Source organism: Hyperolius riggenbachi, chromosome 2 (assembly GCF_040937935.1).
Source record: "Hyperolius riggenbachi isolate aHypRig1 chromosome 2, aHypRig1.pri, whole genome shotgun sequence".
Classification (NCBI taxonomy): Eukaryota; Metazoa; Chordata; class Amphibia; order Anura; family Hyperoliidae; genus Hyperolius; species Hyperolius riggenbachi.
In genome coordinates, this window is record NC_090647.1 from 208,737,781 (window position 1) to 208,754,387 (window position 16,607).

Here is a 16,607-nt window from a genome sequence, read left to right on the forward strand (position 1 = left end):
CATTTCCCACAGAATCCCGTGGTGGAAAAGTATCTGCTCCGGACTCCAAGCAGACCACGCCGCACCATTGAGCGGACAATGCAGTCTTCTGGAAACTGAACAAGCAAATGTGGACACGCACCATTCAATTAATGCATAATAATTAATCAAGGGATGCTGCGATGAGCTGGGGGAGATACCAAAGATACTGGACTACAAGGAAAGATCCCCTAAGGCCCCTTTTACACTTAATCAGTTGCTCTCAGTTATAACTGAAAGAAAACTGATTTTCAAAGTAATGCCCATGTTTTCCTATGGCACCTTTCACTTAACGCGTTTTAACTGAAATCTTTTCACAATGCACTGCTATGGAAAAAACGTGTACTAAGCATACTAACGAATACCAACTGATTAAGTGTAAATGGGCCCTAAGGAGCACCAGAGACATGGGCATAGCAATCACCCCTGCGATCCCTGCCATCGGAGGCCTTGGGCCCCTCCTCCTCTCTCCCCTCCAGCCTCAAGTACAGCCAATTAACAGAAAACTCTCCCTGTTCTCTCACAAAACCATGTGCAGAAGAGTGTGTAACTTTTTCTGGCGTCCTCATGCTGCTTCACAGCAGAACCTTGCAAGCTCCTGATAACGTGACCCGCATGGGGTTCATAAACCAAGGGGACCACATGCTATCATTTTTGCAGCGGAGCCCTATTAAATCTAGTTATGCCCCTGACCAGAGCAGCTGAATTATTCAAAATATGAGTAGAGGGCCTCTATACATATTGATCAATCATTTAGTAGCCAACACATAGCATTAAAAAGAAAGATGGATGTAAGCAGTATGTTGAAATATGATCAATACACAGACTAATCCCATAAAAATTCTTATACTTCAGAGTAAACTAAAATTCATACAATTTGTATGCTGCATGCAAAGTCAACAAGTATACACTGTTCAAGCAAGAAGTGTAGAAGGCTGTGTCAGTGATATGCAAAAAATGGATTGCACACAGATTATCCTGCCATAGCTGTGTCACGGATTGCGGAGAAACTGCCGCGCCTTCTGACAGTGAGGCGGCGGTGTCCACGCACAGAGCGGCGGTTTTCCCGCAGCAACATGCGTCTAGTTTGTCTGGACCCAGTAGTGCACACAGATGGAGAGCTACACGCGTGCGCGCTGCAAGACAGGCTATTTATACCAATAGGAGAAGGGTCAGCTGATCAAGGCGGTCAGCTGATCCCAGCTCAGTAGTTGATTGGTTGATGGGAGCTGGGCAGCGTTTGGAGAGCGCTTCACTATATATATCTCTTGCTGTTCAGTTGCTGGTTGTCTGGCGTTGCGAATGCCTATGTGTTAGCACTCAGACCTTAGTCAGATCCTTCAGTGTGGTGGAACCAGGTGGACCTGGGAATCCACACTTAGCCAGTTTACTGTATATTATCTGTGTTATTCATTAGACCAGTTCCAGGGTGTAGAGACCACGGACCTCACACCCCAGACTAGGAATACTGTGTATCATCTGTGTTATTCCTTAGACCAGTCCCAGGGTGTAGAGACCACGGACCTCACACCCAGACTAGGGAACTTGTGTTATTATTCTGTTATACATCAGACTAGTTCCAGGGTGTAGAGACCACGGACCTCACACCCAGACTAGGCATTGTTTGATATCTGTTATGACGTATTGCTTTCCTGACCACTCCTCTGATCTCTGATTCGGTATCTTGCACTTCTGATATTCTGTTGCCAAACCCTCCTTGCCTTGGATACCGAATCAGCTTCCTGTCTTTGTACTTTATCTGTCAGTGTGTTGCCGACCCGGCCTGCCTGACCTTTCTGGCTGTCACTCACCTCTTGGGTGCTGAGCCTTCCTGCAGGGGCCCCTGCTTCTCAGAGGGGGTACTGCTGCAAAACCAGTCAGGGTCTCCTTCTCCTGGAGTCCTTGACTGCAGTAGAGTCTGTCTCTACTTATTGGACCACCTGCTACTCTGGTGATCCAATTTCTACTGTTACACCTAACACTTACACACCGGTGGGCTGCTCATGAGGAGAGCGGAGTCAAAGAGACGTCTACGCGATCAGGCAACTCAGTGCACTGAGGGACTGGATCTCAAGCGGACTGGAGTCCGCCTTCTGAACGCGCAAGTACCGCAAGTCATACAGTGACATTACTTGTTAAGCCAAGTCAGATGAATAGCCAACCCCAGTGTGCTCTGTGAGGCAGTTACATGCATGCAATCCTAAAATATTGATCTCTCCAAGCGGACTTCCGTATTGAGCCATCATCATGAGGATCCATATTCCGTGTAGAGAGCGTGCAGATTGATCCAGCGGCGCACAGCGTGCAGGGTGTAGCGGTGGTGGGCTGTGGACCTTACTGACCCATGTGGTGCAGAGCGTTTTCTGCATAGGCTAAGGCTGGGCGATAACGCTGCATGTTTACATGGGTCAGGTCCCCTATTAAAATTGCAAGCGCTCCTGGCCAGGTAGTGATTTTAAATGTCTGTGTTATTTTAATGTGTTGTGATTCAGCATTTAAGCAGCTAAGGCAGTAATAAAATGTATATGTGCATGAGACAGCAACAGTATATGATTTTGCTATGGTCCATGTGGTGGTCTGTTGCTGGCTCCTAGTTTAGTCGCACAAATTATCAATAGGTGGCTCTCCGGTTCCCTCCAGTAAATGAAACTCTACCATCATTCTTGGCATGCCCTGGTTACAAATTCACTCGCCTCAGATAGACTGGGTTTCAGGTCAGCTAACGAGCTGGTCATCCCATTGTTATCATCATTGTTTAGCGAAAGTAACCATGGGTAATACCAACATTCAGGTTGAAGGTGTGCCAAGACAATATGTAGAATTTGCTGACGTCTTCTGTCCTAAGTCAGCGGACAAACTTCCCCCCCCCACCGTACCTTAGATTGTCCCATCGATCTGAGATCTGGTTGTATGCCGCCCAGGGGTCATCTTTATAACCTATCTGGGCCAGAGAAACTAGCTATGCAGGAATACATCAGGGAAAACTTGGCGAAAGGGTTCATCCGTCCCTCTCGTTCACCAGCAGGGGCAGGTTTCTTTTTTGTAAAGAAAAAAGACGGAGGCCTCCGTCCTTGTATTGATTATCGAGGCCTGAATAAGATCACAGTGAAAAACCGCTACCCTTTGCCATTGACTGACGATTTGTTCACGCAGGTGACCAATGCCAAGATTTTTTCCAAGCCAGGGGTGCATACAATCTAGTTCGTATCAGAGATGGTGACGAATGGAAGATGGCCTTCAACACGCCCGACGGGCATTACGAGTACTTGGTGATGCCCTTCAGGTTGTGCAACGCACTGGCCGTCTTCCAGGAGTTAATCAATGAGGTGTTCAGGGAAGTGTTGGGGAAGTTTGTTCTGGTTTACTTGGACGATATACTGATCTTTTCGTCCAGTCCCTCTGAACATCGCCAGCATGTCAGATGGGTTTTGAAGAAGTTAAGACAGAATCAACTTTATGCTAAACTGGAGAAATGCCTCTTCGAGGTAGAGTCAGTAGCCTTCTTGGGGTACATTATCTCCACTTCTGGTCTCTCGATGGACCCAGGGAAAGTTTCTGCTGTCTTGGAGTGGCCTCAGCCTGTGGGGCTGAAGGCACTTCAGAGATTCCTGGGGTTTGCTAATTACTACAGAAGGTTCATTAAAGGGTACTCTACCATCATCTCCCCTCTCACCAGTCTCACCAGGAAAGGGGCTGACACTCACCACTGTTCACCAGAAGCTCATGTGGCCTTTTCGACCCTAAAGAAACTGTTTTGTTCTGCCCCGATACTGAGGCATGTTGATGTCGCCTTTCCCTTCATTGTAGAGGTTGATGCCTCAGAGGTGGGGGTGGAAGCTGTGTTGTCTCAGAGGTCAGGTTTGCAGGGCAAGCTGCACCCATGTGCTTACTTTTCTCACAGATTTTCACCCGCCGAGAAAAACTATGACATCGGCAACCGGGAGCTCCTGGCCATCAAATTGGCGTTTGAAGAATGGCAACACTGGTTAGAGGGTGCAGAACATATTATCACAGTTTATACAGTTCACAAGAATTTGGAGTATATTGAGGGGGCTAAGAGACTTAGCCCTCGCCAGGCCCGATGGTCCCTGTTTTTTGCAAGATTCAGATTTGTAATCACGTATACTCCCGGAAGTAAGAATGTCAAGGCCGATGCTCTCTCCAGGTGTTTTGAGCTCGAGTCAGTGCAGCCTGCAGTCCCTGAAACCATCCTACCCCCAAAGGTAGTTCTGGCAGCCACTGAGACATGGAGAGATTGGACAGCCACGTTGAGTCCCTACCAACAGGATGTTCCGGAGGGAAAACCTGAGGGGGTCATGTTTGTGCCACTGCCTTTTCGCTTACAAATCCTGCAATTCTTTCATTCTCACAAGAATGCTGGTCATCCTGGAGCCACCAGAACCCAGGATCTATTAGCTAGATGTGCCTGGTGGCCTACCTTGGTTACAGATTGCAAGGAATTTGTAAGAGAGTGTGCGATATGTGCGAGGAGCAAACCCTCTCGTCAGGCCCCCGTTGGCACTTTACAGTCCTTGCCAGTTCCCAATGAACCCTGGACTCATATTTCCATGGATTTTGTGGGTGAACTCCCTCGGTCTGAAGGCAAGTCAGTCATTTGGGTGGTAGTGGACCGTTTCAGTAAGATGGCACACTTTGTCCCTCTGAAAGGACTCCCCTCGGCCCAGGAATTGGCTGATCTCTTCATCCTGCACATCTTCCGGCTGCATGGCATTCCGGAAAATGAAGTGTCAGATCGGGGAGTCCAATTTGTTTCAAAATTTTGGAGGGCCCTTTGCCATCAATTAGACATGGAACTCGCATTCTCATCAGGCTATCACCCACAGACCAACGGTCAGACCGAGAGAATTAACCAATCGCTGGAACAATTCCTCAGGTGTTATGTTGCTGATGCGCAAACTGATTGGGTAAAGTTTATGCCATTCGCAGAGTTTGCGCACAACAACCTGAAGAGCTCTTTTTCTGGGTTCTCCCCATTCCAGGTGGTGTCAGGGAGATCACCTAAGTTTGCTCCTTTGCCGGTCGCATCTACTCCTTTCCCAGCTCTGGAGGATTGGCAAAGGGCTCTGAAAGAAATTTGGGGAATGGTTAAGAAGAACCTAGGGAAAGCTTTCCAAACCCAGAAGAAGCAGGCCGATAAACATCGGTCAGTAGAGTGGAGATTCTCCCCAGGAGATTTGGTGTGGGTGTCCACTCGTCACTTGGCCTTAAAACAATTGTCACCCAAGCTGGGTCCTAAATTTATAGGACCTTTTCCAGTGGCCAAGAAAATCAATAAAGTCACGTATGCCATTGATTTCCCACCCAGTATGAACGGTGTGAGATCATTCCATGTGTCCCTGTTGAAGCCAGCAGTACAGGTAGACTCCTCTGCCCCCCCCCCCCCCCCCCGTGTTGGTGGATGACCAACCAGAGTATGAGATTGAAAAAATTCTGGATTCTCGCCTGGTGCAGAATTCTGTGCAGTATCTGGTCCACTGGAAGGGATATGGCATAGAGGAGAGATCTTGGGTGCCAGATTGCCGCATGCATGCGGAAGAATTAAAGAAAGAGTTCCATGACTTACATCCTGGGAAGCCTGGTAGAAAGTGTCCGGAGTCCCCTCTGGGGGGGGACGGTGGGGGGGTACTGTGATGGATTGCGGAGAAACCGCTGCGCCTTCTGACAGTGAGGCGACGGTGTCCGCGCACAGGGCGGCGGTTTCACCGCCGCAACATGCGTCTAGTTTGTCTGGACCCAGTAGTGCACACAGATGGAGAGCTACGCGCACGCGCGCCGCAAGACAGGCTCTTTATACCAATAGGAGAAGGGTCAGCTGATCAAGGCGGTCAGCTGATCCCAGCTCAGTAGTTGATTGGTTGATGGGAGCTGGGCGGCGCTGGAGAGCGCTTCACTTTATATATCTCTTGCTGTTCAGTTGCTGGTTGTCTGGCGTTGTGAATGCCTATGTGTTAGCACTCAGACCTTAGTCAGATCCTTCAGTGTGGTGGAACCAGGTGGACCTGGGAATCCACACTTAGATAATACACAGTAAACTGGCTGTGTTATTCATTAGACCAGTTCCAGGGTGTGGAGACCACGGACCTCACACCCCAGACTAGGAATACTGTGTATCATCTGTGTTATTCATTAGACCAGTTCCAGGGTGTAGAGACCACGGACCTCACACCCCAGACTAGGAATACTGTGTATCATCTGTGTTATTCATTAGACCAGTTCCAGGGTGTAGAGACCACGGACCTCACACCCCAGACTAGGAATACTGTGTATCATCTGTGTTATTCCTTAGACCAGTTCCAGGGTGTAGAGACCACGGACCTCACACCCAGACTAGGGAACTTGTGTTATCATTCTGTTATACATCAGACTAGTTCCAAGGTGTAGAGACCACGGACCTCACACCCAGACTAGGGAACTTGTGTTATCATTCTGTTATACATCAGACTAGTTCCAGGGTGTAGAGACCACGGACCTCACACCCAGACTAGGGAACTTGTGTTATCATTCTGTTGTACATCAGACTAGTTCCAGGGTGTAGAGACCACGGACCTCACACCTAGACTAGGGAACTTGTGTTATCATTCTGTTATACATCAGACTAGTTCCAGGGTGTAGAGACCACGGACCTCACACCCAGACTAGGCATTGTTTGATATCTGTTATGACGTATTGCTTTCCTGACCACTCCTCTGATCTCTGATTCGGTACCTTGCACTTCTGATATTCCGTTGCCAAACCCTGCTTGCCTTGGATACCGAATCAGCTTCCTGTCTTTGTACTTTATCTGTCAGTGTGTTGCCGACCCAGCCTGCCCGACCTTTCTGGCTGTCACTCACCCCTTGGGTGCTCAGCCTTCCTGCAGGGCCCCTGCTTCTCAGAGGGGTACTGCTGCAAAACCAGTCAGGGTCTCCTTCTCCTGGAGTCCTTGACTGCAGTAGAGTCTGTCTCTACTAATTGGACCACCTGCTACTCCGGTGGTCCAATTTCTACTGTTACACCTAACACTTACACGCTTCAGGTGTCCAGAGGTTAGCAATATATCTGTATTATCGGTGATTCTGCAGATCATCAATAATCAGGTATATATCTGTATTCTTGGTGATACTGCAGATGACCAATAATCAGATTCTCTCTGCATGCTGACACCAATCGTTACAAGCTGCTTCCAACAGTTCCACAGATGCAGAAGGACACAATGGGCCCCATTGCAAATAAGTGCAATGGTGCAGATTTGTGCAAACTGTGCAAAGAGAAATGGATGCCAAAAATAAAGTGAACATGTTATGTACATTTGACTGCAGCCCTATTATTGTCTGATCACCGTCATGGCCAGTCTCATAAGCCAACAAAAGGCACAGAAGATGGGTATTTAAGGAAACAGAGACGTGTAAACTTAAAAGTTTTATACATACCTGGGGCTTCCACCAGTCCCATTCGCATGGATTGATCCCACACTGCCGTTCTCAGTCTCCTCCCTCTTCGGTACCGGGTCCCGTAACTTCGGCATTCACGGCCAGTGTGACGCATGCGAAGTGCGCTCCCTCCGTCTCTCTCTGTGGAGAATAGTAGTGCGCCTCCAAAGACTGAGGACTGAGGTGTGGGAGCGATCCGCTGCGGATGGGGCTGGCCCCAGGTATGTATAAAAAACTTTTAAGTTTACTCGTCTCTGGTACCCTTTAAGTAGAGATATCTGATGATGAGACTAATCTAATCAAAACACACTGCTAAATATGTAAAGGGGAAGACAGATAACGCAACATGCCTGCTTGTCACTTATTCCAAGAGAATAATGAGCACAGATACTTTCAGATGGTGGAAACCCTTCTTCCCTCCCACTTGTGGAAATCTTGAGGCCACCACCATAAAAAATATAATGTCACGGTAATCAAAATGTATTGGTTATTAAAATCACAGTTATATAGTGGGTCAACATAGTTTATAAAGGAGTAGTGGTAGTTTTGTAAGCCTGCCATTGCCCTAATCATACTGTGCAGCCTAGCCCTATGTATTTAAAGGAACAGTATCAAACCAAGTGTTCTAAAATGACAATGTACAAATTATGTCTAAGTAGCTGCTTAAACATTTTCCTATGTTTCATGTTGAATATTAGAGGTACAACTGTAATTTATTGGGTTATCACGGTTTACTGAATCAAGCCCCTTGTGTGTACATTTAAGCTCATTTGGAATGTTTCATTTGCAAAGGTGAGTCTGCTTCAATATTACACCGTTCTTTGTATGTCAGACTAAAGAGTTATATGAAAAGTCTCGGGTGTCAGGTTTCCCACACTATTACAAACAAGATACATTTCTCCTCTGCTCTCCATGCAGACAGCTCAGTCAGAGACACAGGCAGCTGCAGCTAGTGAGAGCTTTCTCACACACAGGGTTAACAAATGAAGTGAGAGGGAATCCCCACTCCCCTCATGATTTAGTTGTCAGATTTGGCGTCCGTGAAGTGTAAAAGGAATTTGATAACAACAAACAGATATGTCGTGAAATATATACACCAGTACTTAGCAGCACTTCCCAGACTATTCCTATCTCAATTGAAAAAAAACATGTTAATTGATAGTGTTCCTTCAATGTACAATAATTATAGCTAGACTATTTATAAAGCTGTTAACAGCTTTATGCACTTTATAACGTATTATTTGTAAAATTGCATCTTCCTATTGACATACTGCCATTTTTATTAAAGGAGGGACAATGGTTACCTTCACAATGTGAGGGATGCACCTTCTGAGAATGAATGCAGTAATATGGCTATTCAATTGCAGCAGCTAGTTCCCCATATTCAGCTTGTATTAAAGCGGACCCAAACCAAACATTTTTTTTTATTCAAAATATATAGTTGCACCACTCTGACACATACAAAGATAAATAAACACTCCTTCAAGCCTATGAGCATTTCAGTACATGCTTTTCACACTTCTCTTTTCATAACTAGGGTTATACAGGTGGCAGCCATTAGCAATTCCTCCTTTGCTGGACACCATCTACTCCACCAGTTTGCCGGATTCTGTCCCGGTAATTTGAAAGGAGGGGGGGGGGTTTTCTCCAATAAATGTAAAATATTTTATATTTGTCATCATGCAGCTGAAAAAAGACTGCTATTTTTTATTATAATTTAGAAAATAATTTTATTTCTGAAATCTTGTATTTTTAATTTGGGTTCGCTTTAATGCTAAAGCTGCTACACATTGCAGGTAGCAGCATTAAATAAGGCGAAAAAACACTTGTGTCTGTACAGAGGGTCACAAAATAAATAGAGAGGCTCATCTAAATTAGACAAAATAGGGCAAATGTATATATCTAGGGGTCTATTTACTGATGATTGTTAAAAGTTACGTGCACAGACAGCACACATAAATTTTACTGGTTGTTACTAAAACAATGTAGCACAATACACAACATATGAAAACAATCTTGATTAGGTTTCATAATTGAAATTGTGTTACCTGGTTGTCCTTTTGTTCCTGGAACACCATCCAATCCAGGAAAGCCTTTAGTTCCCTTCTCCCCAGGAACACCAGGACTACCTATAAAACCAAAAATCCAAATAAAGTTTAAACATCAACCCCACTTCTTACTCTGTCCCATTGTTATTATAGATGAAAAAAGATTACTTGCCTGGATATCCTGCAGGACCTGATGTTCCCTTCTCACCTGGAGACCCTGGTGACCCGGGAACACCAACGTCACCTTTTTCACCTCTCTCACCAGGAAAGCCTTGTGGACCCTCAACCCCAACATCACCCTGCGGCCAAATGTATATGTTAGATGCACAAACTGCTGCAAATATTTTCATAGGAAAGCAAGTGAAGACTATGGTTCACTTCTCACTGATATACGGAACATACCGGTAAATACAGAAATTAAATGCACTTTCCAGCATGTTCATGTTATGTACAGGGGCATTGTTCACTATTCTGTTGTTTATGCACTGTCCAGCTTGGCTTGGGGTAACTCGCCAAAAAATCTCCCAAAAAACTGAAAACACAGCCACTAATTAACAGGAATAGACTTTTATTATCCAATAAAAATAAAACAACATCTTGGCAAACCATTTACAGAATGTATACCACACCGTCAATAATAATTCATATTAAAACAATAGATATATTTCAGAGACACACACTTAAGACCATCCCTCCTGCAAAACAAATGCAGGGGTTCCTCGAGATCAAAAAATTGTTTGCAGGGGTTCCTTGAGATTAAAAAGTTATTTTCAGGGTTCCGCCAGAGAAGAAAGGTTGAGAAAGGCTGATCTAGGCTGACTGAATGGAGCAGCAAATACATGAGAAAGCATATAGAGATGCAGGGAAGTTAGGACTATATCTAAAAAGGATATGAATACATTGGTGTCTCCAGCATCCAGTAAGCAAGAGAGGGGATAGGAGGAAAAGGGGTATTCAGCCAAATGGGAATGTATTGTTACTCTGTTTATTTAATTTATTTTGGTACATCTGTGCACTTTTTGTATAATTACAAATTGCACTTTCTACTGAGATTCTCTCCCAATTTGCAGAAACTCTGATGGATTTTTTGATATTCATGTCTGATACTTCGACCCTGGTATGCCCTGATATTTGTGCACTTACTTTATATGAATTATTAAGTGTTTTTTAGTATACATTTTTTCATGGTTTAATTTGCAGTATATAGTTATTTGAATTTTCATGTAATACTTTTTGTAATAATGTAAGCAATAATATACGGTACGCTTATTTACTAATTGGAGGTCAGCTGTTTTGGGGGCTTGTCTGGTATGAATCCCAATGATCTAGCTAGCACACCTTACTTGTCTGAATGGTGCATAAACGTTCTTGCTTGAATAAAGATATTGCTAAATAAAGTATTATATATTCATTTGCATTCACAAAACACAGTCTATCTAGGAGACAAACTGGCGCTAACTTACTAATGTTCTCACACAAAAAGGACATTAGAGAACAAAAAGTAATCCTAAAAGCGTGGCCTGAACTTGCAAAAGTGGAGCTGTCAGGCAAATTATCTCTGAAAAAACCCACATATATAAGTAGATAAATACTTGTTCTACTTACATAACATATGTATTGCACTGTCCACATTTTGGTTTTAGCGTTTTTTTCTATAGTAAAAAAGAGAAAATCCTTCTTAGAATTTTAATTTTGTCTGTGTCTATCTTGAAGCCAATCCTGACATCATCAAGCAAGAGTAATTTTTAATGTTTGGATTGCCAGGTTAGCATCCTTATTACTTGTTTACCAGATAAAAATTAAGAATTGATTTTTGATGTTATGCCCGACAGTTACTCTTTAAACATTGCCTTCTGTTTGGTGGCAAAGGTTTGCAACACCCACTTGAGTTACAACAAACCACAGGAATGGCTGCTAAGGAATTACCAAATTAGCTGTTGCATATTGTTAGTCATTTGTATGACACAGGCACAGTCAGAACTTTATTAGTTAAAAAGGTTAATGAAACTACTATTATGTATTAAGGTCTTAAGTTTGGACATAACTGAGGTTGCACAACTTCAGCATTGTCTGATATGACCCAGAATGAAACTGCTAATTTTGCCATCTAATAGCAACAATTTATAAAACAACTTGCAGGATTATTTCTTTTTTCCTTTTGGTCTTCTGTCTGGAATGAAATTAGTAAAGCAAGCCCCCTGAAATATACTATGCAGCCTAATTTTATATTTAAGAAAATGTGCTATAGTTTGCTAAATATACAGACTGATATTGAGTTAGATTGGGTTACATCACAGGCACCACTCCTCTCTGCTTCCATCTGTCCCATCTCCTGTCTGTGCTATCTGTCATCGATGGCACAAACAGGAGATGGACCCAAACATGAGGAACATTAGGAGGAAGAAAGATCAAGAGGGGTTAAAGCCCATGACTTGACAAGTAAGTTAAACCTTGCATTTTATATTCAATTTTAATTAAGAAAAATGGGTATCTTATTTATGAGTCAGCAACTTTATTTGTATTATTAGACAAGAAAAGACACATTTATATTGCACTTTTCGGCTCAAAGGGCCAGAGCTGTAGCCACTAGTAGAAAGTAGCAGTGTTAGGGAGTCTTGCCCAAGGTCTCCTTACTGAATACATGTGCTGGCTTACTGAACAGGAAGAGCCGAGATTTGAGCCCTGTGTCAGAGGCAGAGCCCTTAACTGGTAATCTATTCAGCCCTTATAAATTAACACTGGGTAACCCTAGACTTTATTTTGAGACTGTTTGATAAGACAAACTGTTTTGTTTTATCTTTTCTTTTTATTATGTGTGACAACATTTGTGTTAACATTTTACAAATACATAATAAATAATATTATTTATAATTTTTCATCCTGTATTTAAAATAACTTTTCAGCACTCTGCAAAAAGTAAGTGAAAAAAGTACCTAAAATTAACAGAAATGCAATTTATAGTGTTGGTGTTTGAATTCGGCAAAGCCAATTCGGTACATCCAAATACTACCAAATGCTGCTGTTCAGCAGATTTACTGCCTTTCGCATCACATTGCCTTTCATGTGACTCCGATGCTTTCTCCTCCCAACCTGGAAGAAGGATTCATCAAAGCCAGTGAAATGCAATGTGACACACAAGGCAGTGAAGTCCGCATGACCCTGTCCGCTCGTTCGATGCTGAACAGTGGCAGTTGGGAGTATTTTGGTGTACCGAAATGGCTATGCCGAATTCAAACACCAACACTAGCAATTCAATTTTTTTCTGAGTATTCTCCTAGATGATACTTTCACAGCTTGGCAATAACATGCATTTTAGACCACCAGCAAATAAGAAAATACTAAAAAAAAGAAAAATTATAGTACATTTTCACTTACTTTTTGTACTTTTTTAATTTCAAAGTGCTGAAACGTTATTTTAAAAAGAAGATAAAAAAAATCTCATAGAGAAAACTTAGGAGAAAAAATGTAATTGGGCAAAAATTCCTAATCTGAATGAACCAATTAAATGCTTACATGTGTAAGAAAGTAATAAAGATCCATGATTTTGCACTTACATAAATTAATAAAAAAAAATAAACTACACATTCATTCTGTTTTGCAAATCATTCATGTATGCCAGCAAGCACAACCTTGAACATGCGTCAGGAAAGTATAATATACAGTATATTGGTGAGGCAACTGCACCAAAACTCAATATGAATATCTGCAACCGTCTGTAATTACCTTAATGCCAGGAATTCCCGGAATTCCAATACCAGGAAGACCATCTTCACCTCTCAGGCCCTTCTCTCCTTTGATCCCTACCACACCAGGTAAACCTGGATTCCCTGGAATGCCATGTTCACCCTTTGGTCCACTAGGCCCTATAGATAAAATGTTATCAGTAAACAAACTATGGCATCCCATGCTTGTTTCCAAATCAAAACCAACATGCACTGTATGCATAAGTGTAGTGTGCACTGTGCAGTACTAGGCAAAGTTAACACTAAAGTGAACTGTGCTTAGATTCTGCAGGAACAAGATTCACCTTAAAACGTCTATAAATCTAGAAATTTGAAATGAATCACATTGTGGTATATTTACCAGGCAGACCCATTTCTCCCATTGCTCCTTTTACACCAGGGGTTCCTGGAGTTCCCGGCATACCTTGGCCGCCCTTCTCTCCTTGCGGTCCTGTAATAATATTGAATTGCATAAAAGATAAAATGCTTTGTGGTTTAGATCAGCTGATTCCTAGTTGAAGGAACAGTACAAGGCAGAAAGTAAAATAGCAAAATTACAAAGATAAAATATTTCCATTTTACCAGGTTTTCCAGGCATTCCTTTGTCTCCATCTTTTCCAGGCATTCCAGGGCTTCCTGTGTCACCCGGTGTTCCCTTAGCTCCTGCAAGTCCAGTGACACCTAGAAACATGGTTGATTTGAGAAAGTTAGGTGGTCACTGTTCTCTTTCTTTGTGGACATATTAATATGGCTATATAGGCTAAGGGAGAACAGTGCGTATTGTTTTACAAAGAAGAGATGAAGGTGGCATTGCAAACTATTTTTTGTTTGTGGCAAAATAGCCATTTTCACCTGTTAAGCTCCCTGAGCTGCCAAATGAAATGGTACATTGCAAGATCACCATGGAAAACCACTACATGCCGGCCCCAGATGATGTCCACTCCAGAGAATGACAGCATTCAGCCAGTTCAGATGTAAATCCCCCGACAAGCTTCTTTCATTCCATGTCCCCTATGCCAGCTAGCATGGGGAGAATGGCTGAGCTTGCCTGCATGGAGCTCCACTATCTGATCCTTACTAGTCTAAGCCAAGGACAAGGCACTGATCTCCACCTCTGTGCATTTGAGATGTGCTTTTTGGGTATGAGGTGGTAGTTTACAGGGAGAGACGTATGGTGAAATCTGGGAGCTCTGTGTAATAAAAAGGGAACCCCCAGATGTCTTTCCCTGAAGCTCATTTATACAGGTGCAATTAGCTGTAGAAAGTTTGGGTGTCCGGTAAGCAGCACATCTGTCTCAGCAGGGATTTTTTTTTAGCACAATTTCAATTAAAGCGGTATAAAACCCTGACATAATATTCAATAAAAACATGTTTTCCTACTTTTTATATGCCATACAGTTATCATATTTGCTTTTGTGCATAAGTATTATTATTAATTTAGAAATTACAAGTTCCCAAAATTACAGTATTTTTGTTCTGAGAGCTGCCTTTGCATTTTATTCATAACTGGTTTATTCATCTTGAATTTTGAGCAAAAATGCTTTCGGAGTGTCCGACTGTGTTCAGGAGTGTCTGCACTTTCAGAGAAGTATTTACTTAATTGTATCAAGTGAGGGATGTAAACACAAGATAACATTATCTCCAGTTCGGATGTGTCCAGCTTTCTCTGCAGGGAACTTGTAAGTCCTGTGTTTAACTAACTGAATGCTGTACTAGTAAAAAAAATGGTGGTAGTATATAATATGCTGTAAATAATCTTTTAGAGCAAAGAAGAAATGCTGGGTTTCATTCCACTTTAAGAGAGAATATGATATATATATATATATATATATATATACACACACACACACACACACACACACACACACACACACACACACACATATATATATATATATATATATATATATATATATATATATATATATATATATATATATATATATGTGTGTGTTAATCTTTTTCAAAATGAAAAGACGAGCAGGTTTCTCAAACATAAATATCTGTGTACTGACTGTGGATTTCTAAAAAAAATAAAAAGCACCAGGCAAGCTTACTTGTGTGTTGAGCTGATAAGTGTCTGGTAACCTCTCTTTTTATTCATGCATTTATTTTTTCAACTAAAGTTTTGTTTTGTTTTAGCCACAAATGGATTATCGTCTTTAGGTTATACAGCACTGGACTTGTGGCAATAAATAGGCATAGTACCTCTGTCACCCTGATCCCCCTTGTCACCCTTCATGCTTTCCATGTCTGTAATAGTTCCTGGAGGTCCTGGAAGTCCACTTTCACCCTTGTCGCCTTTACCACCCGGATATCCTGGATCACCACGGAACCCAGGAGGACCAGAATCACCTAAATTCAGTAGAGACAGTATAACAATACGGTATTCAAGATGCTCATTAAGTTTACAAACACAAATTCTTATGTTACTATGGCATAATATTTCTTGGGGGGCTAGGCATAACCTTACATAAGAATACAATCTGTAATGTATTTACTACATTTGGAAGAAAAGTTATTTCAAAATCAATAGGCTAGAAAACTTTTATCATTATTTGTACTCCTTCATTGCTCATCAGACTCATCCCCCCAAATGAGCACTATGTGGAAACACTGTTTACTTGACCAATGTTTCTTACAGACAAAAAAAAATCACACCTGGGCACTAAATAGTGAGTGCATCTTGCCTGTAATACATATTTGTAATCATTAATAAATCTGGAAATGTAGAAAAAAACGACTAATTTTTTATATAAAGAGTAACTGCAATGACCTTCAGAATTCACTATACTGATTAGGTAAGGTTCACATTAAACATTAAAATAAATAATTGAAAGATCAATATCCTAATGACATCATCATTCTGTACATATTATTAACTTACGGTGTACCCAGAGGCTCATGGTGACTAAGAACCGCTAAGATACTATAAGGGGCTTAAAGGAACCAGAAGCCCTATTAAAAAAATAAAAAAAAGCTATGCTAAATATTAATTAGTTTTTTTAAAAAAAAAATAAGGACTTTGTTCAGCTTTATGTGAGCAAGAACAAACTCCCATAATAAATCACTGCCAGATATGTAAATCACCCCTTTGTGTATCTGAAAACCAGACACACAAACGGAACTGCCAAAGTGCAAAGTGTGCTTATATGCCCTATTAATTTTACAGAGCCATGCTATGCATGTTTGATTAGTATCTTGAGATAGTATCAATATTATTTTGCACCAGCCTTGTGACTGGTACACTTTAAACACCAGAAGTACCCAATGAAGTAGTCAGAAGGGCTTCTAGGTGTATACATACCATTAGCTAAGAAACTCAGGTTTTGGATTTCTGTTTATACTGTACATGTGAGGGACAGAAGAAAACATAATTTAATGAAGTC

The 16,607-nt window shown here is 42.1% G+C and overlaps 1 protein-coding gene across 1 annotated transcript in view; it reads right to left on the reverse strand.

Moving 5' to 3' along the window:
* The window catches only part of COL4A1 (collagen type IV alpha 1 chain), a 234,260-nt gene that overhangs the window by 23,352 nt on the left and 194,301 nt on the right, over nt 1-16,607 (reverse strand). The window contains exons 34-39 of the mRNA XM_068268035.1: nt 15,427-15,573; nt 13,801-13,899; nt 13,580-13,669; nt 13,220-13,359; nt 9,669-9,795; nt 9,497-9,577 (exon numbers count right to left, since the gene is read on the reverse strand). Coding sequence (XP_068124136.1) covers nt 9,497-9,577; nt 9,669-9,795; nt 13,220-13,359; nt 13,580-13,669; nt 13,801-13,899; nt 15,427-15,573 — 684 coding nt within the window. The remainder of the gene's footprint in view (nt 1-9,496; nt 9,578-9,668; nt 9,796-13,219; nt 13,360-13,579; nt 13,670-13,800; nt 13,900-15,426; nt 15,574-16,607) is intronic.